Source organism: Balaenoptera acutorostrata, chromosome 16 (genome assembly GCF_949987535.1).
Source record: "Balaenoptera acutorostrata chromosome 16, mBalAcu1.1, whole genome shotgun sequence".
Taxonomy (NCBI): domain Eukaryota; kingdom Metazoa; phylum Chordata; class Mammalia; order Artiodactyla; family Balaenopteridae; genus Balaenoptera; species Balaenoptera acutorostrata.
Window position 1 is genome coordinate 50,072,793 of NC_080079.1, and position 21,664 is coordinate 50,094,456.

At 51.2% G+C, this 21,664-nt stretch overlaps 1 protein-coding gene across 8 annotated transcripts; it reads left to right on the forward strand.

Moving 5' to 3' along the window:
* The first annotated feature begins 4,012 nt into the window (after positions 1-4,012).
* On the forward strand, positions 4,013-20,082 carry LOC103004223 (anthrax toxin receptor 1-like). Of its 8 annotated transcripts, none has more exons than XR_009005586.1 (11): positions 4,013-4,270; positions 4,911-4,982; positions 7,309-7,390; positions 7,496-7,529; positions 8,435-8,514; positions 8,593-8,661; positions 9,017-9,094; positions 9,193-9,253; positions 13,317-13,541; positions 14,870-14,947; positions 18,580-18,668. XR_009005586.1 is itself a non-coding variant. In XM_057530371.1 (11 exons), the coding sequence occupies exons 1-11, from the start codon at positions 4,539-4,541 to the stop codon at positions 18,652-18,654; spliced, it is 702 nt and encodes a 233-aa protein (XP_057386354.1). In that variant the 5' UTR covers positions 4,460-4,538; the 3' UTR covers positions 18,655-20,082. The 8 variants fall into 8 exon arrangements, 4 of the variants coding, with proteins under 4 accessions (XP_057386354.1, XP_057386355.1, XP_057386356.1 ...); XR_009005585.1 differs by lacking the exon at positions 4,013-4,270 and adding an exon at positions 4,460-4,567; XM_057530371.1 differs by lacking the exons at positions 4,013-4,270; positions 13,317-13,541 and adding exons at positions 4,460-4,567; positions 11,751-11,794 and having other exon boundaries at positions 18,580-20,082.
* The last annotated feature ends 1,582 nt before the right edge of the window (positions 20,083-21,664 follow it).

Sequence of the window (21,664 nt, forward strand, 5' to 3'; positions counted from 1 at the left end):
AACGTATAAAAAGGGCAATACATCAAGACCAATTAGGGATCACCCCAGAAATGCAAGTCTAATTCAGGTCTGAAATATCAATATAATTTACCACATCAGCAAAATGGAGAAGGGAAACATGAGTATCTCAATGAATGAAGAAAAAAGTTGTAATAAGTTCAAGTCCAGCATCATAATAGGAACAACCTGACAAAAGGCATCTGCACAAATTCTCTCAGCTAACCTTGCCCACAGTGGTTCAATTGGGACAGCTTATCCCTGGGATCTACAACTTGACAAGGATGCCCTCTCTCCCCCCGAGAAGGTCCCTGTATCAGTGTGGGGATGATCCTGTGCAGTTGCTTTTCTGATAGAAGCCGACTCTCAGAAACATCAAGAAGTACCTGATGAGGACAGGGGTGTAAGAAAAGTCATGACTGGGACTTTCAACTCTGGGTACCAGGACATGGGGTTCCTATACACGAACATTCTCTGTAAAAGCCTACTGACCACATGTAGGTTCACATTCCAAGCTCACCAAGCACATAAACCTCAAGAATTAATTGGAACAGGCCCTGACACCTGTTACCTCCTTCAGAAAGGACCCTAAGTCTCTAGAACAGAAGACCAATCCCATCAGTAATGAGAAGAATGCAAATTAAGACCACAAAGAGATGCTGAATCAATAGGAAAATATATAAAAAGAGGACAATACCAAGTGTCATGAAGAATATGAAGCAAGGAAAACCTAATAGGCTATTGGGAGAAGTACACCAGATTGTCTCAATTCCAAAACAACATTTATTTAAAATATTCCATTATTTTAAATACCACTCAAAAAATGCTTTTGATCACTTCCAATTTATGTTTTACCTATTGAAATATCTAAGCTTATTAGAGAAGGATTTTAGCGTATATCACTCTCCTTTTATGCATATAAAAATGAAGGTAATGAAATAAATTGGTTAAGGTATTCTAAAAAGTTTTACATTCACAATCTTGGCTTTTTAATCACTTTTGACTTAGAGTTGCGTATGCCCACACAGAACAGAGACAAGCCATCGCCACTCAGCCTTCTCTGATTTCTGGTCACAGAACCCAGGAGAATAATAAAATAGTTCTTGTTTTATGCGACTGAGATTGGGGTGATTTGCTACACAGAAGAAGATAACTGCCATGTCCCTCATTCACAAAGGACTTTGACATCCTTACAGGCCTTCCTCCACTTCTACACCCTTTCATCCACTGGGTCACACGAGTGACCACTGCAGCACTCTAGGCTCCCAATTCCTTGACCCAACAGTGATGTCCTTATCTAAGCCACCTCAGCTGCCTTCTTTCAGTTGACAGAAAGGCAGGGTTTCCCGAGGAATTTAATGGCCACCTGGGAGAGATTGGGATAAAGAACAAATGGACGTTTCATCTTGTTCCCACCCGTGCCTCCCCACTGGGATTGTCAATAGCAGGACACTGAGCAGACCTGCGGGTCACAAAGTCACCACGCCAACCTCCCTGTCCATCATAAGGGACATCACAGGGGAGGATTATGCAGGTAGTGAGGACATCCCCCAAGACCAGCCTCTTGCCTCTTCTGCCCTCAGGGCAGATACCAGGGGAGGCTTACAGCACCAGTGCACCTTAGTGAAAGGGCTGGAGGAGTGGTGGTCCCTGGGAACCAGCGGAGGTAGCACATGCCCCAGCCTGAGGTGGCCTGAAGTGGCCAGGGTCCAGTGGGACCACGGGGCTGGCCAAGAAAATGGGGAATGTTGGGCCCGGGATGCTGGGCTCCATGCTCTTCCTGATGCTGGTGCTACAGCCTCTAGAGCTGAGCCCAGGGAGATTCCTGCACCACCTCCCAAACCACAGAAGCTTCCACCTGGGCACCAGCCATCAAAGAAACAACTGGGAGAAGCTGAAATCCTGCGAGGGTGCCTTTGACCTGTACTTCATAGTGGACGCGTGAGTGGCTCTCCCACCTGGCCCGGGTGCTCCTTAGGGCACCTCTGTCCACAGGACCACTGAGGACAGGAAGCAGTGCAAGGGAACCCAGCCTCTGAGAGAGGGGAGACAAGAACAGTCTTGATTAGACCCAAGGAACACACCTCTGTGGCCTCCTTGTTCCTAAGTTAGAATCAGTGTGCCAGGCCTTTGTTCCCGGAAACATTTATATTTGGAAAGTAAAAAAAACACCATAGAGTTTCTGGATGGTTGTCAGTCTCTCCATCAGCTTAACCTGGATCTGTGACCTGCACGTCCCTTACACAGCTGGAGGGGCAGGTGATTGCTAGGAGCTGTCTTGTCAGCACTTGGAAGAAGCTCACTGTGATTTCTGGGTTTGTTTGGTGTTTGTTTTGTTTTGTTATTTACCCGAATGACCTCTATTTTTCCTGGGACCCAGGGAGATTGTTATGTCATCTGTTAGACATTTACATAGTCTCACTGCTTAGAAAGTCCTTTGCTTTGCTGGTTCTAAATGTTTTGCTTCTTTCTTTGACAACTTGGAGACCCACGTTACAGTTTGTATGCACATGATGAACAGTTTGGTCTGTCTGCTTGTGGCCTTGGGAAACCAGGGTTGTGCATGTTGTACCTTCTGGCCCTCAAGGAAGGACAGGGAGGGGCGTGTCCTCAGACTGGACAGATTGCCTTGGTTCCATTTTCAACTCCTCCGTGGGGCTGAGGATAAATTTTACTCATTCAGTAGTAACAGTGCTATGCCTCCCAATATCACTGAAGCACTTTACGGTCCCCAAAGCCCTTTACTGCACATCTGTCATCCTCAAAACATTCTGGGAGGTAGAGTAGGGAAGTTATTTGCTTATGCAATCAACTGGAAAGGGGGAAAGTTCCTAGACATTGGATGAAGTAGCCCAGAGGCTAGTGGGTGGGACAGGACTGAGTCTTGCTGGATTCTGCAAAGGGGAAGAGGAGCTGAAGGTTTCCTGGAATGGGCCCTATGCACCCATCTCCCATCCCCAGGCCATCAGTGAGGAGTAAGCCTAGAGCATGGCTACAGTGGGACAGGCCAGGCTTGTCTGAAAGCACGGCACACTCCTCACCCTCACCCCCATCTGGCTCCTCAGTCTCCATCCTGGCACTAAAGTTAAAGACAATGGGACCAAAAAACTTGAAGGAGACCAGGAAGGGCCTGCAGTTTTCCCTGCTGGTGATTATCATGATGTCAGGACAGCAGTGTCCCAGGCCTAGTTTGCAGGCTGATGAGAAAAAAAAATGGTAATAAAACAGCCTGAGTAACACATGCTCCCTGGCCTGAGGCCAGGGTACCTGCTGGGTGTCCATACGTGAGGGACGAGAGGCAACGTGTCAGAATCGTTGGAGGCGTTTCTAACCAACGAATTCTCCCTCTTTCCTTGTCTTAAAGCCCCAAGTAAAATGATCAACCATCCTGGTTTGCCACCCAAAGACCCTCATCCCCCTGCACATGGGTCTGGTTGTTTACCCTCCCCAGCACTCACAGTGATGAAAGTCACCACCAGGGTGACCCACTGAGGTCACTGAGGGAGTGTGGCAGCCTTTCGCTACCTGGGATGGGGAGGATTTGCTAAAGTGTCTGCTGGAAGCTCGAGAGGCAGAAACACTGCCCACTGGATGGATGCGCCTCATCCCTCTGACTCAGGTCTTCTTTGTTTTCAGGTCACAGAAGGCGAATGCTACTTGGAAGGACATTTACGAATTAGTGGATGAAATAGTGGAGAAGTACACAAAGTACAGCTAGTATTTTCTTCTGCCGGGCAGGGTACATAGCTCTTTAGACTCGGTGGTCACAGAAGTCCCTTTGGTCAGGAGCACAGAGTCCAGGGGGGTGTTCTGAAGCGGAAAGGACGGATCACGCTGGTTCCATCAGGTCTCAGCAGCTTTCTTGGCTCCTGCCTGAGGTCAGGCCACATTGTAGGGGACACAGTCTGCCCTTGAGGACCGCACAGATTAATAAACAGGCAAACCAGTAACCAAACACCGAGTTAAACTGTGCCAAGGGCTAAAAGAAAAGTGAAAAGGAATTTCTTGTAACTTTAAGGGAAAAGCAAGTATTCTTATCTTTTTAAAGTCAAGTATGACTTTTTAGGGGATGTGGAATTTTGAACTAGATCCTAAAGAATGGGGAAAACAGGGTAGAAGAACGATCAAGGAGATTTCTTGTGGAGTCAGTGGTCTATTTGACTGGAGCATAGCGTTAACTCAGGGAAGCCTGAGAGATGAGTCTAGACAGGGCAGTGTGGAGCCAAAACCATTGAGGCTCATAATGCCAGGCCAACGGGCTTAGAATTCCGCTGTGAGTAATTGGGAGCTATAGATGATTCTTGAGCAAGTGTCTAATATGATACATGAGGTCCTCCAGGTAGAAAAGTCTGATAATAGTGGTTAAAATCATTTGTAACAAGAGCCAAGAGCAGTAGAGAGCACAGCTAGGGACCTATGGTAGCAATTAAGAGAAAAAATAATGAGGGTCAATGGAGCAGAAGACAGTGGAGGGAGAGAACAGTGAGGGAGGTGTGAAAGGCTGAAAAGAGGTACAATAATTTCTTTGAGATGGGCAGGGCATGGCGAGGTGGGCAAGGAGAGAAAAGGGGTGAGTCTCAAAGAATTTTACAGTAGAAAAGAGGCCAGTTGGGAGGCTCATGCAGAAGTGCACGAGTATCTACCTTCTTGTGCATGCCTCTGTGTGTGTGTGTGTGTGTGTTTGTGAGAGAGAGAGAGAGAGAGAGAGAGAGAGATTTTGGGGGGTTGGGAGTATAGGGAGGGAGCAGGATGGCCCCACACCTCCACAGGCCTCAGAATCCTTTACTAAGTTATAGGAACTTCCAGGGTTCAGGAAACGGGTCCCCAAAGCAAAACACTTGGAATGGGAGCAGGGAAATTGACATGCACCCCCTTCCTGGTTGCTTGTTGACTTCGTCTTCATACTTCTCCAGCCCTAACCTGCGGATGTCCTTCATCACCTACTCCACACTGGGTCACACCCTCATGAAGCTCACCTCAGACAGGTAAGTACTGCTTTAATCCCCCAAGGCAGGCCTGGTGGGTGTGGTCACAGGGAAAAACAGGGAACTGAGGGGTTCCCTGAGACCTCATGCGGACCCACTGGGAGCAGGCTGGGCCGTCCCGGGCTCCCCTCAGTGTCCACTCTGACCCCCAGCCCCGGCTCCATGGCTCCCACTGACCCCTGGCTGCGCTGGCCCTGGCAGACCCCCGTGCTGCTAGACCATCTCTGCGCCCTCTAAGCCCTGCCCTCCGCCTGTCTTGTGTCCTCTCAGCACTCTTCCCTTTTCTGAGAACTGGCTCACTGCAAGGACTCCTGGGATCTGGTGGAGCAGATGTGTGGGCCCTTTGTGAACACTGGCCTGTGTTGGGCACCTGCTCTGTGTGTCACTCTCTGCTCTGGGCCAGTGGGGGAAGAGGGGAGGCACAGTCAGAACCAGGAGGCAGGGACGGGCAGTGCTGAAGTGCTGGAGCTTCAGTGGAGGGGAGCTTGGTCCCTTGGTGGGTCTGAGACAAGGGAGCCCATGAGTGTGGGCTGGGGTGCAGGAGGGAAGCATGACACACCAGCATCTTAGGTGGACCATCCGGTGGGCCCAGCGATGTGCCCAAAGCCCTGGAGGTGGGAAGATATGGAGCTCCTGAGTAGCCGGGAGGTTAAGATGCCCATGACGCAAATGATCGGAACCCAGGGAGTGTGTTGGTGCCAGTGCGTGGACACAGCACTCCCCATGCCTGGCTCCCAGGAGAAGCAGGGGCTGTGCTTCTTGTTAGGTGAGCTAGGGGAAGGCATAGTTTTGGGTGTCCCTGTCTTCTGCATTTCAGACAGGGAGACCTGAGTGGGGTTGAGGTGGAAGACAGCAGGTCAGTGGGGGGCTGTCAGGCAGGTGGCAGAAAGAGAGGTGGGGGCTGGGCGGGGGCCTCGGGGGGAGGAGCTGCCCGTGGGGGAGAGGAGGACCACTGCCTCCTCCAAGGCAGGGGTTCAGAGCCTGAATCAAGGGAGCTGTGGGGAAGCTCTTGAGGGTCTCTGGGGCCCTCTCTGGAAATTGGAGGTGACGATGTCTTCCTCAAGGGAAGGTGTCAGAAGTGGGAGTGGGCTCAGGGGAGTGAAAAATGGGGTGGAATCTTAAGAAGTGAAGGGCCTGATGAGGGCATAAGCAGCCTAGTGCACAGAGCTGGGAGTAGGGATGGGGGAGGCAGCCCAAGAAAAAGGCCCACTCAGGCGGGAGTGAAGACTGGCCAAGCTCAGTCCCGGGCCGAAGGCTGGGGAGAGATGAGAGCTCCAGCATATTGAGGGTGCTGTCAACAAAAGAGAAATCTTCCCAAAAGTGTCAGGAAGAGGGGAGGGTGTTTGTGCTGGGGTGGGCAGGGCCTGGTTTGGCCTCCACTGGCCCGGGGTCACAGCCTCCTCAGCTCCTGGGCTGGGTCAGGCAGGGCAGGACCTGGGGCTCTCAGATCACACCTCAGGGCAGAATCCCTTCTGCGCAAAGTGAGAGCCAGCCTTCAGGGACCACGTTCTCCTTAGACTTGCTGTGACTGCTCAGCCCATCACCCTGCATTAGCCTGAACCTAAGCCCCAGCCCTGGTATGTCCCAGTCCCATCCCCTGCTATCTGCTTTAACAGATGCCAACTGCCCATCCCCATGGCATCCTGGGGTCACTGCTCTTCCTCCCACATGGATGGGCCTCAGGCCTCTTTTCCGGCTTGTGGTCTCTGTCTTCAGGAGCACATGAAGCCCAGGAGCCCTAGACTCTAACAGAGCAGCTTGACGGCTTCCTTTAGCACCAATCCAAAGGAGGAAGTGGCTTGGAGGGTCCAAGTCCACCTCAGGAGTCTGTGGCAGGGGAGGAGGGGACAGGGCAGGAGTATCAGCAGAGTGACCTTTCCAAACTCAGCCTTGCCTGTTGGAAGGTGACGTGCCCTCACCAGGGACCCCTTAGGTGCCAGCAGTACCGCCAGTCACATTGGGGGTGCTGGATTCACAGGTGCACATCCATGGGTGCTCCCCCCTCACCACGGACGGTCAAGGCAGGGCCCTTGCTGAGTCCCCTGAGGTCTGCATGCCTGAGACAGGGATGAGCACATTGAAAGCCAGGCCCCACCCATGGGGCCAGCAAAGCAGCATCCTCCACACCCACTGAATGGGAGACAGAGAAGCGTTGACCAAGGCCTGTCAGTGTCAAAGACACAGGCAGAGAGGTCACCACAGGGCCACTTGTGTCCTCTCTGGTCCAGGCAGGTCTCCACAGGGCAGAATGGCATTAGGGCAGCTGGTCTGTTTTGTAACAGTCAACCCTCATTCCTCCTCAACCCCCTTTACTGATTTTTTTCAGGAATGAAATTCGTGACGGTCTTAGCAGACTTCAGAATATAGTACCTAGTGGAGCCACACACATGCAGGAAGGATTTAAAAAGGTACAGATCCTACAGCTCTGAGACTTTATTCTGCTTTCTCAAGTTCTTAGAGTATTATTGGGTCATCTCACTGCCCTCCCCCAACTTTCCTTCATTTTGTTGCAGGCAAATGAGCAGATTGAAAGAGTTTACTCCAAAAGTAAGCTGCCTGCTAACGTCACTGTGCTCAGGTGGGACAGAGCCAGGCGCGGGCCTCAGCGAGGGCTGGTGCAGACCCCCTCGGCCAATTCCTAGCACTGACCCTCGGAGCGAGTCCCTTGTCCTCTCTGTGATGCAGGTTCCTCCTCTGCGCAGTGAGGATGAAAACCACCCCCAGGGGTGCTTCCGAGAACCACATGGCATCATGCATTACATTCCTGGTTCTTACTAGATATCAAGTGCTTGACCTATGGTTGGGCTGCATGAAAAAGAAAAGAGAACTTCCAGGGACGGCGAGCAGACGGGGTTCAGTTTAGGGAACAGAGACCTTGGCGTCCCCCTGGCTGCCCACACTTTGTCCACCACAGTTCTGGCTCTGCCTCCTTTCCCTTGAGCCTCTTCCCTCTGGTTGACTCTCATCCTGTGACTGTGCCTCCGACTGTGGCAATGGCTGTACTTGGCCCAGACCACCTGCATCTAGACTGTAGGGTTGCAGCCCTTGTCAGGAAAGATGCATGGGCTGCTGGGGAAAGGCGGGGAGCTGGGCGGGGGCTGCTGCCCAAGCACCTTGACAGTCATTCTGGCTGCTCCTCCCAGTGCTCAACTGAGAGGCTTGTCCTCGTCCAGTGAAGTAGCTGCAGTTGCCTTTCAGGGCAAAGGCTGTGCCACCTGCCCATAGTGAGGGTCCACTAGGAAGGGCTCTGATCCGGTCTCAGGCTCCTCGTCTGTCAAGTGGGCCCTGGGCTGCGGCCTTCTCCCTCCAGGAGCTCTGGGTGGTGGGTACTCCAGTCAAGGTCGCCTCTCCCCAGGAGGAGGAGGTGTGGGAGCAGTGCTGTGGGCCCGGCAGCCTGAGGCAGGTCACTCCAGGTGCCTTGCTGACCAGGCCACTCCCTGCTTCTTCTGCAGACAGCAGTGCTTCCAGCCTGATTATCACTCTGACCACTGGACCACTGCTACCAACGACATTACGGGAAACTAAGAGTGAAGTGAGTCTTGTCCATCATTACCAGCTTTGTGCTCCATGTATTGGGGTATTTTTACTCAAACCTTTTTTTCCCTCTTAGGCTGACAAAGCTCGGGATATGGGGGCCAAAGTTTACTGCCTGGGTGTAAAAGATTATAAGAAAGACCAGGTAATTCAGAACAGCTAACCAGGTGTTCAGCTAACCAGGTGCCACTCTTGAGCCCAACTGGGGAAAGCTTTCAAAGGCAGCTGTCCCAGGGACCCCCAGAGGATGGCCCTCTACCCACCCCAACTGTGTGGAGAAAAGATTGCCACGGCCAATGAATAGCAAGTGTTGTGTAAACCTACACACCAGAGGTGTGGAAGGCGGAGCTTTCCAGTCCCTAAGGGTGGGCTGCTGGCAGACACCAGGATGTGGCCCTTGGAGTCCAACACGGCAGAAGGCAAGAGCCTATCTCCTGGGACGGGATCTGCTGTGTCCTCAAGCCCTGGCTGGGTGCCTACCATCTCCTCTTCCCTTGTAGCTGCATGATATTGTAGAAAGAAAAGACCAAATGTATGGGATAGACGAATTCAAGTCCCTGGAAAAGCTTGTTACCTCGGTGAGTGTGGGCTAAGCATGAGACGGGAGATGGGGTGTCTTCTCCCTATGCCTCTGCCATCAGTCGCCCTGACCCTGCCACCCCACTGTCTGTTCCAGCTGGTGGAAAATTCCTGTATGGAAGTGATGGCTGGGGACACTTACTTTCTCTGTTTAGGAGGTAAGAGCCAGAGTCACATATCTATACAGAAGTGTGTGTCTGTGTGTGTGTGTGTGTGTGTGGGTGACACATTTGGGTGGTGTGTGGGTGTTGTGACTGTAGGGTGTGTGAACATGGTGTGTTTCTGTATGTGGTGTGATAGTGTGTGTGGTGTATGCATGGTTTGAGTGGAGTGAGTGTGTATGGTATGTGTGTGTGGTGTCTATGAGTGTGATGTCTGCGTGTGATGTGTGTGTATATGAGGTGATTGTATGGAAATCTGTCCAACATATGAGTGTGCAGATATGTAAGTCAGTGTGTGATTGTATGACGTGTGTATGTTGGGAGTTGTGTGTGGATATGCATGTGTAATTACTTTTATCATCCAGCTTCATTGACATGTAATTGAAATATAGCTCTGGATGAGTTTAAGGTATACCGCATAATGGTATAGACTTGAATACATATATTGCAAAAAGGTGACCAAAATGAATTTAGTTTATAAAACTAAAACCAAAAGTTCTTTTAAAAATTATATATATACTTTAAAACCCTCAACAATACTTTTAGCAAATGAAATCCAACAACACATAAAAAATATAATACATCAAATTAATTAGGGATCAAGCCAGAAATGCAAGTCTGATTCTGTATATGAAATATCAATGTAATTTACCACATCAGGAAGATGAAGAAGGAAAACATGATTATCTCAATGGATGAAAAAAAAAGCTGGACACAGTTCAAGTCTGACAAAGACATCCAACAAATACTCCCAGCCAACACTACACCCACTGGTTCAACGGGGTCAGCCTCTCCCTGAGGTCTGGAACTTGACAAGGATGCCCTCTCTCCCCCGGAAGGGTCCCTGCATCAGTGTGGGGAGGATCCTGTGCAGTTGCTTTTCTGGTAGAAGCCCTCTCTCTCAGTGAGCTCTGTGCGTGCCGGCTCCTGAGTCCACATCACTGGGATTTGTGGAGCTGAGGTGGGTGGATAAGCACACGCTCCCACTGGTAACAGCACACAGCTGGATGCAGCTGGACGCAGACCCAGGAAGCTGGTCCTGGCCGCGGTGCTCTGAACTGCAAGGTTACAGTGCAATAGGCCATGGGTTCACACAGAGCAGTGTTTATGTCCGAGCTCTGCTGCCCACGGGCACGAAACCAGCGCAAAATGCTGAGTATCTGCAAGCTCCACTTTTGTCGCCAAGAAGTAGAAACAGCAACACCCACTATCAGGTCTGCAGGGAGATGTAGATGCAGTGGAGCTCACAGTGACTGGCACAGGACCTAGGAGCCGGCGGCCCTCACCAACAGGAGCTGGCACTAACACTTCCATCACTGACCCCTGGTGCTGCCCCCACCCCCGGGCTGAGCCCAAGGTGGGGAGGGAAGTGGTTAAGGAACATCCAGGATGAAAGTGTCTCCAGCTGAGCCCGCTGTGGGTGGCAGCTGTGTGACTCCTCCTGAAGCCCACACTGTGACCTGCAGTGCGAGGTGTGGACATCAGCCACAGACCCCATACACGTGCAGGGTCTTTTCCTGCTTCTCTGGTATCATGTCTGAGCCGTGCAGCACCCTGACAGCTTCAATTCTCTTATTACGTCCCCGGGACACACACAGGCCTGTCATATCACAGGGGAGGATGCCCGTTATCATTCATGCCCTGTGGTGGCCCAGCTGAGGTGACAGGTGCCCATTGCACACCCTCCGCAGGCGTGGCCCAGCACTGCTGCTCTGACCTTTACAGCTGCTGTCATCTTGTCAAATGCTGCCACACAGCATGACTGTCACTTGGAGGGAAAGCTCAAGGCAGGAACCTGGACCCCAAATAAAGTAGAAGAAGCTGTTCATCAGGCTGTCCTTCTGAATAAGTCAGTGGGCTGGGTGTGAGGAAGCCGGGAGTGGGGAGGCCCTCTTCAGTCTCTCGGCCTCCCTCCAGGACTAGGCAGAGGCCTCTGCTGGCCTCCCTGCCTCCAGGCATGGGCTCCAGCCCATCCTCTGCACAGGGCCTGAGGGGCAGAGAAGGCCACTTCCCTACCCCAGCCTGACCATGGAGGCTGAGGCCCCCCGAGCCAGACAACTGGGCCTTCCAAGGTCCAGCCTCTGCTCTAAGCCCACCTGCTGCAGAGGCTGGGGGCTGGCGGGACTGGGCTCCCTGCAAAACCTTCCTCAGCTTCACAGGGTCCAGCCCACCCAGCCTTTGAGACTTCACTCTCAGAGCGCCTCAACCCCGAAGTCTTTCCTGGTCAGCTTGCCCCATGGCTTCCCACAGCCTTTGCTCTGTTCCTGTCATTAGTCACTTGTCACCCAGTAGGAACCATGACTTCTGCCTCACTGTGTCCATGGCTTTATTTTTAAATTTTTATCATTCACCTCATATTTTTCTTCCTACCTTTTATTATGGAAATTTTCAAAACAACAGCAAAGTGGAAACAATTGTACAATGGACACCCCTCTCTCCATTACCTGGATTTACAATTTATATCTGAAAACATTTCTCTTATCATTTATTACAGGGCTACCTCACCTCCAAACCCTTCATTGTGCATATCTTTACCTGGTAACAATTTTTGTTGAGTTCTCTTTTTGAAATGCAGCAAACAAGTGTATCATTTGCCGAGTTCTGACAAATGCACACACCTGTGTAATCCCCAACCCTATGAAGACTCAGATACTACATCTGCCCCCAGAAAGTCCCCTCAGCTCCCAGGCAATCCCTGCCCCACCCCCTGGAGGCTTCTAGGGGGCCACCTGCTTCATGCTTTCACCTTCACAGGGAGGTGGCCTATGGGCTGTCCTGGCCCCTGGGGCAAAAGGACCCCAGACCTCCTGAGACCAGGGCTGCCCCACAGCAGTCAGGCTCATGAAGGACTCAGGTAGACCAAGGCCCCAGGAATCTCCACTGTTGGGGGACAAAGAGGAGTCTGCAAGGGCACTGATGGCCCAAAGGGAGAAGGATGCTGGCCGGGAGGATGCTAACCCCGGGGGCAGCTGTGCCTTTGAAAGCAGCATGGATCCCTGTCCATCTCTGGTGCCTTCCGTCATTCCGTCGTCAGTCACCACTAAGTCACCAGGATGTGCAGGGCCCCGTGCTGGGCACAGAGGGGCAGAAATGAAGCAGCCACTACCCTTGCCCACAGGAGCTCACCATCTGGTGTCTGGTCTGGTATTGGTTCCTGGGGAGCATTAAGGGTAAATGTCACCTTCAGAGGGTGTGGCAGGTGTCCTTATAATGAAAAGGACAGAGACTGGCCCTGGGTGGGAGGGAAGGGGAGGGGAGGAGGGGGGTGGGGAGTGTTCTCTTGTCTTCATATGATGTCAGGGCTGCTGCTGAAAACTCCCAGGTGGGACCTCTACCAGGGACCAGGGGCCTTAGTCTGCCTGTCTCCCTGTTGACCCTACATTGAGGTATCGATTACCCTTTGAAAACTGAGGAAACTGAGGCCCAGAGAGGTGGAACCTGTTGCCCACAGACCCCCAGGTTTCAGGGACCTGGTCCCCCTTCCCGGGCTCTGATGTATGTTGGGCTCCACTTCCTTGGTCTGCATCCCTGTCTCATGTCAAGGAGAGGGTCTTGGCAGGGTTGGCCTTTAGGGACTGGGGAGCTGAGGAGGGTGGAGGGACTCTTACCGGTCATTGAGCTTTGAGGGAGGCACAGCCCGGGTGAGCACAGGGACCAAGGGTCAGGTGAGGAGGCTGGGGCTGACCCGGGGTAGGGGCCCAACCCAGGGCCCATAAGAAGTAGTTAGAGCAGGGCTGCCGTGTCCCGAGGCAGGGGGACCTGGGCCTGAGATCTGGTGGGAAACAGGGTCACTGCCCGGGCTGACGTCTACACTGGCTGCAGTGTGGCCGGGGAAGGCTGGATCTGCCAGAGTCGGGTGAATACAGCGCTGTCACCTGCTAATGCCCACACCCCTGCCAGCCTCCGTCACATGGCACAGCCTCACGCCCAGCTTCTCCTGCAAGGGTGGCCGCCAGCAGCCAAGGGGACAGGGTACAGTTTGTTGATGTTTGGAGAAGAGCCATCTTTATAAACCAAAAGGAGTTGGTGTGTTTTTCACATGGAGGCCACTCTCTTACAGTGCCGGGTGCTGCTCATTTGTCCTTGATTCTCCAACAAACATTTGCTAAGTGGTCAGTACTTGACAGGTGCCGGGGCAACAGATGTCATGTGTCTGCACCGAGGAGCTGCCAGACAAGGACTCAGACAATAATTTTCTCTCTAGCAACCATGCCCCGTGCAGGGATATACCGCAGTGATTATCCCTTGCTGTGGGTGCCAAGAAGACAGGATAAGACTGCGGGAGGTGAGAAGTGCCCTTAGGAAGGGAGACAGAATGCCCTCCAAGCTGGGGGGTGGGAGGAAGCCTGCAGGCCTCCTGCAGCAGAGGCCCAGACTTCAAAGTCCTGGCTGGGTGGAGATGAGTTTATGGATGCTAGACTTCGACCATGTGGGCCCCAGCACCAGGGTCTCCCCCTTGGAATGGGCCCAGGATTCTTGATGTTGGTGGCTGGCTCACAGCCGGCCAATCACTAGTTCTCACAGAGGCTGTCATCAGCTTCAGCAGTGGCCTGGATTTCACTGGCCAGTGACTGGATGAGTGAAAACAAACCAAATTACAAATAACCTCATGCAGGTCAGTAACAAATATTTCTGAGCCAAGATCTTACCAGCATTAAACTGCCCGGAAGTGCCTATGGCTCCTGTGTGCTCAGTGAGGGACGGAGAGAGCTCACTGCATTGTCCTTGAGGCCCCTGAGATGGGGTGACAAGGGCCACATGAAGGAAGGGGCCTGAGGACACTTCCCTCCCCCAGGTGACTGAGACCACAGCTGGCAGGGGGCTGAGAGATGACAGGGACGAAGAGGGCCGCAGGTGGCAGGTGTGAGGAAGAAAGACCCCACCATCTCTGGGTTCAGCTTTGCCCTCCGCCCCCTGATCCTGCCTCTGTCGCTGTGGGATCCACTGGTCCTCCTGGGAGCTTCAAATGGCAGCCGGAGGGCCGGCCCCGCATCTCCCCTGACAGTCAGTGTGAGGGCACGGAGAAGCCAGAGCTCACCTTCCAGAGAGGGAGGAAGCACCTGCCAGGGGCTCGTTCCTGCCGCAGGCCCGGCCCCACCTTCCACCCACACCACGTCCACGTTTTCACCTGTTCTTTGGTTTCCTCATCTCTCTCTTTTCCCCCCGTTTCAGGACCCTTCCCCCTGAGCAAGGACTGGGTCTCTTCCCTGCCTTCTCCCTCTGAGCCCCGCAAAGTCAGGCCCTCTTCCCTCTTCTTCAAGCCCCTGCCAAGTCCCCGTGCCCCCCTCACCTTTATCCTTGAGGACCTCTCCTTGGCTACTGCATATCTCCTCCAAACTTTCACACTTTTTTCAAAAGTAGCCCCGACTTCTCCTCCTACACCAAAAGTACTGATTTGTTCCAGAAACCAAAACAATCTGTGACCCACAGTGACGAGCTCCCAACAAACACAGAAGGCTTTTAAGACCCCTGCCCCAGGTGATGGCTGCAGTGCTGTCTCAGCCAGTGTGTGGGGACACAGCCCTGGGGAGCCATGGGAGACAGAGGGGACACCACCCATCTGGAGGCAGCGTCTGTGCCTGTAGCTTCCTCACAACCACATCTGCTTTTCAGGGAAAACTGGATACTTTTTATGACTTTGTCCAGCACTGCAGCCAGGTGCCATTGATGTGGTGTCCGCCCAGGGACACGGTAAGCAGGGCACAGGGATGCTCCCCGTGGGCTGGGGTCTTGCTTTGGCCCTTGACAGTTGCCCCCGGGACTGTGGGTCAGAGCCCTCTCCGGGCATCTGCTGAAAGGAACGCCCAAGGCGTGGAGACCTGGAGCTCATGAGCCTCCAGACGATTCTCAACATGGCGCCCGTGCATTTCCCCTGCGTCCTCGTCTCAAGGATGTCAGGACCTTTCTTCTCCAGAGCAATGCCCAGCAATTCCAATCTTAAGTGAAAAGGGCTGGAGAGGCCTATTGGCCTCCCGTCCATCGTCCCTCCCCATTGCCCACCCGACCCTGTGCGACTGCTGGCTGCACCCCATCCATGAGATCCTCCCGGGCTGGTCACTCAGCTGCAGGAGTGGTGGAGGACATGGTGACACCCCCTCCCCAATGTTGTCTGGTCAACACTGACTGGTTTTTACCAGGTAGTAAAGATGCCCTCCTTGTGTCAGTGCCTGTGACAATGTGGAGATGCCCAATTTCTCCACTTGTCATCCTTGTTATTTAATAATAACAATGATAGATAATTTTATTGTGTCCTTTCTGTGGGTCAGTTGCTAGACTAAGAACTTTACATGTTTTCACTGTTTTAATCCTCCCAGTAACTGTATTTTTAGGTGCTCTTATTATCCCATCTTTACCAAGGGGGGTCTGACCCACAGAAATGCTGAGTGACTTGTCCCAGGTCACAAAGGCCAGGAGGGACAGAGGTGGACTTGAATTCTGAGCCTGGCTCCACCCTTCTCACTGCTCTGTCCCCCTTTCGGTTCAGCACTCATGGTCTCATGATGGTTACCCCGAAACCACCAGAGTTGGCCCTACTCAGGCCCCAAGCCCATAGAGAATGGTGCTCCTGATTTCCCTTATAATCATCTGCCTGGGCATCATATTCCTGGGTGTCCCCATGCTCAGACATTTTGTACAGACTTGGCCAGGGACCTAGAGGACGTTGTGGTCTCAGGGTCTGTAGTGAGGGCTGCACTGACCACATTCACTGAATCAGGAAAACACTGGCTCTTGGTAGCTGGGCAGGTGGGCGTTTGGAAACTCTAGACAGGCCTGAAAGCCTCTGGACACTGCTGGTTACATACCTGAGGCATGCTCACACCCGGCAGAGACACTGTCTGGTGACAGTGGTGTCAGGGCTCCTTTGGCAGCTGGGCTCCCAGTTCTGGGTCTGAATCGAGCTCTGAGTCCCAGCCTTGATTGCACAGAAGCCCTATTTTCCACCTGATTCTCCTGGAGCCTCTCCCAGAACCAGCTCCTTTATAGTCATAAGAGCCCCACCCCAACCTTATGCCCTGAACAGTGGACACACCCACCCAGAGATGCTCACTCAGGATCAGGAGGGACAGAGCAAGACAGAGGGCTGAAGCAGAGGGAGGCAAGAGACAAGAGGGTGGACAAAGGGAAGATGCCAGGTATGGCCTTCCTGCCCAGCGAGGTAAGGGCAGGGGCGCTGAGCACCTCTCTGAAATGGTCCCATTCCCAGGGCCACTCTTCGAAGCTCAGGTTGGGGAAGTGGCAGAGTGATGGATTAGGGGGCCTTATAGCTGCCCAGGGCTCTGCCAGGCCCCTGCAATGCCAGCTCTCGAGTCCGTCCAGCAGTCTGTGGCTCACAGTGACCTGTGTGCTCGCTGGAGGCAAAACTGAGGCCTGACACGTCAAGGGAGTTGACAGGACCACCCAGAGAGTAAGTGGCAGCAGCCAGAGCTACCTGAAATCAACCCTGCTCATCCTGAGAGGGGCTGGGAGCCTGTAACTGTGCCTGGTGGATGTGACCCCTCCCACTCCTCTGCCCCCATCCCATTTGACCTTGTCCCTCCCAACCTTAGTCCTGGAGACCCTAGTGTTGTAGGATTTCTGTGGATACCCCAGTATTCCAGTAGGTGCAGGAGTGAGTCCTGATTCCTTTCTTGAAGCCCTCAGTGCTCTGGTCCCAGGCTGTTAATCTTGGTCTAAGTGACGAGGTGTCAGCTGGGACCTACAGTCTCTGCAGAACAGAGTCGGCCCCCAACCCCAGCCCTGAATGTGCAGCAGGAGACACCCAGACAGGCTATGGGGACACAGCACCCAGGAGTGTCCTTATGACAGTCCACGCACTATGGCAGTCGGTCTTGTTTACTGTTACCTTCTGTGAAATGACAGTGTCTCTCTGCTCCACCACCTTCTAATCCCCAGAGGAATTTTTCTAATATTGGCCCTTCCAGAACACACTCCTTCCTGAGGTTCCAGGAGAGAACGCTTTTCCTGTCTTTTCAGCTTCTAGAGCTATATTCCCTGTGTTCCTTGGCTCCTGGCCCTTCTCCATCTACAAGGCAGCAGGGCAGCACCTAAATCTGCTCTGCTTGCACAGTCACATTGCCTTGTTTTTTGGGCAAATCTCCCTCTGCTTCCCTGTCACAGGACCCTTTGATCAAGTGTAGGAGCCCCCCCAAGTAACCTAGAATAGTCTCCCCATCTCAAGATCCTTAATCACACCTGCAAAGGCCCTTTTGCAATATGACCTACAACATCCACAGGTGCCAAGGATTAGGACCGGGATATATTCGGGGCCATTATTCAAGCGACCACAGCAAACCACTGAACTAGAAGCTTCCTTGAGAGCAGGGACTGTTCTATTGGGCACCTTGCATACTATGCTTCATGTAAAGACACAAAGGCACGAAGGTGTGAGTGTACATGGTGTGGGGATGCACAGACCAGGCTAAGAAGCGTCCACACTCAGGGGCCATGGCTCAAACTGTGCTCCTAAGTTCTGACTGCCTTGGTTGCCAATGAGATTTTGGGGGGTAAAGGTAGACCCTGTGGTCCTTGAGGACCTGCCCACTGGAAGTGAACTGGGAGTCTGGGAAGACCAAGGTGTTCTCCCTCTTCTCCCTTATGCTGCCTCAGAGCATGGAGACCCTTTCTTATTCACTGTCTGCATCTCTTGGAGCTGAGTGCTCAGAGTTGTTGCCAGCTTCCAGAGTGCTTAGAGCACCCTGTCTGGCAATCTGGGCTCTTCAGCTGGGAGTCCTCAGCTGAGCAGGAGCTGGGGACAAGGAGGAAATGACAGAAAAGCCAGGGGCAGTTTTTGCTACAGATGGATTACACTGTCCCAAAGGATCTGCATCAATCTTTACTCAAACCTAGGGGCCCATGTGCCTCCATAGCCCATCACCCATCTGAGGGTGCCCCCACCTGCCCTTGCCCTGTGGGCCCAGAGCCCAGCCTGAGGGTTGTGGTGGGGACTCATCCCTTCGGCACACACTCACCAAGAGAGCCTGGGCAATGCTGGGGCTACAGTGGCAATCAGCCCTTGTCCTTGCTCCACAGGCTCCCAGTCCAGAAGGAAGCAGACAAGTTCAACACCAGAGCAAAGGCAAGCCAGAGTCAGAACAACAGGGTTCCCTGGGGAAGGGAGGGCAGATGTCCAATGCCTGAACTGAGTCTAGAAATAGGAGCACAGGCTGGAGGCCAGCACCCAGGGAGAGGAAGGGCATCAACAAGGGCTCACCCTGGGGATCCTAACAGGTCCTGAGCCTGCTCCCCTTGAGCCAAGGAAACCACAGCCTTCTGCTCCCAATTCTGGTGGCTTCTCAGTGACCTCTCTCTTCTCTTCCTTACAGGGGAGGTGTGTCAACTTCGCCTTAATGTATCCCCACTATGCACAAACGCTCTGCAGACCAAAGATGTGCCTTTGACCCAGCCAGGAGTGCCTCCCCCTCGATAGCTGTTGCTCGCATTGTCAGCATCCCCCACCCATATGCCGCTGATCCTCCCCCTGCCTGGAGTGCTGCAGAAGTGCTTTGTCACTCCCACCCCCATAGCCCAACATCTAAAGCACCAAAAACCCAACATTGTTAAGAGTACTTTGTGTACTGAATTGGACATATATATTGTGTTTTGGTTTACAGTCAAAAGGAGTTAGAATTTATTGCTGATCAGCAAGATAGTTTACTTGGTGAGTACTGCTCCACTGTATGAGAAGTATCTATACTGGTCTTGCCAAGACAAAGCACCCTGGTGTCCTCTGGATATAGACATGATGAGTCCCATTCCCCATAGTTGGCTCTTCATCTGTTACCAAGGGCTGGGATGCATGTGGTTTTAGTCAAATTCTGCTCTTTAAAAATAGCCCAAAATATCTTTGAAATATGAATACAATCCTGCCTCCACCACTCACTGGCTGCAAATTAATCTCTTTGCCAAGTTACTTAATCTCCTTGCGCTTCAAATTCTTCATTGAAAAGGTGGGGATAATCATGTCTCCTCTACAGGGTGCCATGAGGGAGACAGTAACTGCTGCAATGTATTCAGCAAAGGGCCAGGTCCCTGGTAAAGACTCAGGTGCTCAACAGTTAATGTCTTCCCTTTGTGCCCTGAGAGAGGAGAGGATGATGACTCAGAGATATAAGAAGTGTCTTGTGAAGTCAGGGGAGTCAGAGAGGAGAAGATGATGACTCAGAGATATAAGAAGTGTCTTGTGAAGTCAGGGGAGTCAGAGGGGAGTACATGACTGGTTTTTTCAGCTCCAGACACCAAGATGTGGGGTTGACACACATAATCATTCTCTGAGGAGGCTGCTGACCACACATGGGTTCACATTCCAGGCCCATCACCCATACAGCCTCCCAGATATGCCATTGGAAAAGGTCTTGGCACCTACTAACTCCTGCAGAAATGTCAGTTCCCTTCCCATACCCTTAATATTTCTCATAATATAAAGGAAACCCATGGTTCCCACATTCCCAATTGTTCAAATCTACTCCTCTGCTGATAGAGCCAGACCTCACAATCTTTCAGGTCCATTTCCCTCTAGACTTTGAATACCCAATCAAGTTTTCCTTTGACACTAATGTGCTTGAGGACTATCCATAGGCAAGACTCCATTGTGAAAATCCCAGAACATAAGGTGAGGCTGAAGCATCAATCTGAATCACAGAGTCTGAGCAGGTAAGAGGAGATTGCTAACTCAAATATGCACATACCAACAGAACAAATCAGGGATCATGGAGATCAGGTAAACATGACATGACACAAGGAAATGAATAACGCTCTCATAACTGACCCTAAAGAAATAGGGATCTATGAACTGTCTGATAATCCCACAGCTAACATCATACTCAATAGTGAAAAGCTGAAAGAATTTCCTCTAAGATCAGGAACAAGACAAGAATGCCCACTCTAACCACTTTTATTTAACACATTATTGGAAATCCTAGCCACAGCAATCAGACAAGAAAAAGAAATAAAAGGAATCCAAATTGGAAAGGAAGAAGTAAAACTGTCACTGTTTGCAGATGACATGATGCTATATATAGAAATCCTAAAGGTGCCATCAAACACTACTAGAGTGCATCACTAATGAATTCAGTAAAATTTGTACACAAAATTAATATACAGTAATCTGTTGCATTTCTACACACTAACAACAGGCTACAAGAGAAATTAAGGAAATAATCCCATTTACAATTGCATCAAAAAGAAAAAAATACCTAGAAAGAAACCTGCCTAAGGAGGTAAAAGACCTGTACTCAGAAAACTGTAAACACTGATGAAAGAAACTGAAGACAACACAAATAGATGGAAAGATACACCATGTTCATGGATTAGAAGAATTAATACTGTGAAAATTACCATATTGCTCAAAGAAATCTACAGATTCAGTGCAATCCTTACCAAATACCAATGGCTTTTTTCAAAGAACTAAAACAAGTAATTTTAAAAATTTATATGGAAACATAAAAGACCCCAACTAGCCAAAACAACCTTGAGAAAGAAGAATAGAGCTGAAGCAATCATGTTCTCTGACTTCAGACTATACTACAAAGCTATAATAATCAAAACAGTATGGTATTTGCACAAAAACAGACAAATAGCTCAATGGAACAGAATAAAGACTTCAGAAATAAACCCATCCACTTACAGTCAATAAATCTACAACAAAGGATGCAAGGATATACAATGGAGAAAAGACAGTCTATTCAATAAGTGGTGCTGGGAAAACTGGACAGCTACATGTAAAAGAATGAAATGAGGGGGCTTCCCTGGTGGCGCAGTGGTTGAGAATCTGCCGGCCAATGCAAGGGACATGGGTTTGAGCCCTGGTCTGGGAAGATCCCACATGCCGCGGAGCGATTAGGCCCGTGAGCCACAATTGCTGAGCCTGCGCGTCTGGAGCCTGTGCTTCGCAACAAGAGAGGCCGCGATAGTGAGAGGCCCGCGCACCGTGATGAAGAGTGGCCCCCACTTGCCGCAACTAGAGAAAGCCCTCGCACAGAAACGAAGACCAAACACAGCCATAAATAAATAAATAAATAAATAATTTTTTTAAAAAAATAAATAAATAAATTGGAGAGACTTCTAAATTGGTAAATTTAAAAAAAAAAAAAAGAATGAAATGAGAACATTTTCTCACACCAAATACAAACATAAACTCAAAATGGATTAAAGACCTAAGTGTAAGACCAGAAACCATAAAACTCATAGAAGAGAGCATAGGCAGAACACTCTTTGACGTAAATCACAGCAATTTTGGGTGGTCTGTCTCCTAAGGCAAAGGAAACAAAAGCAAAAATAAATAAATGAGACCTCGTTAAACGTCAAAGCTTTTCCACAGCAAAGGAAACCATCGACAAAATGAAAACACAACTTATTGAATGGGAGAAGATATTTTTGAATGATATGACTGTTAAACGGTTAATATCCAAC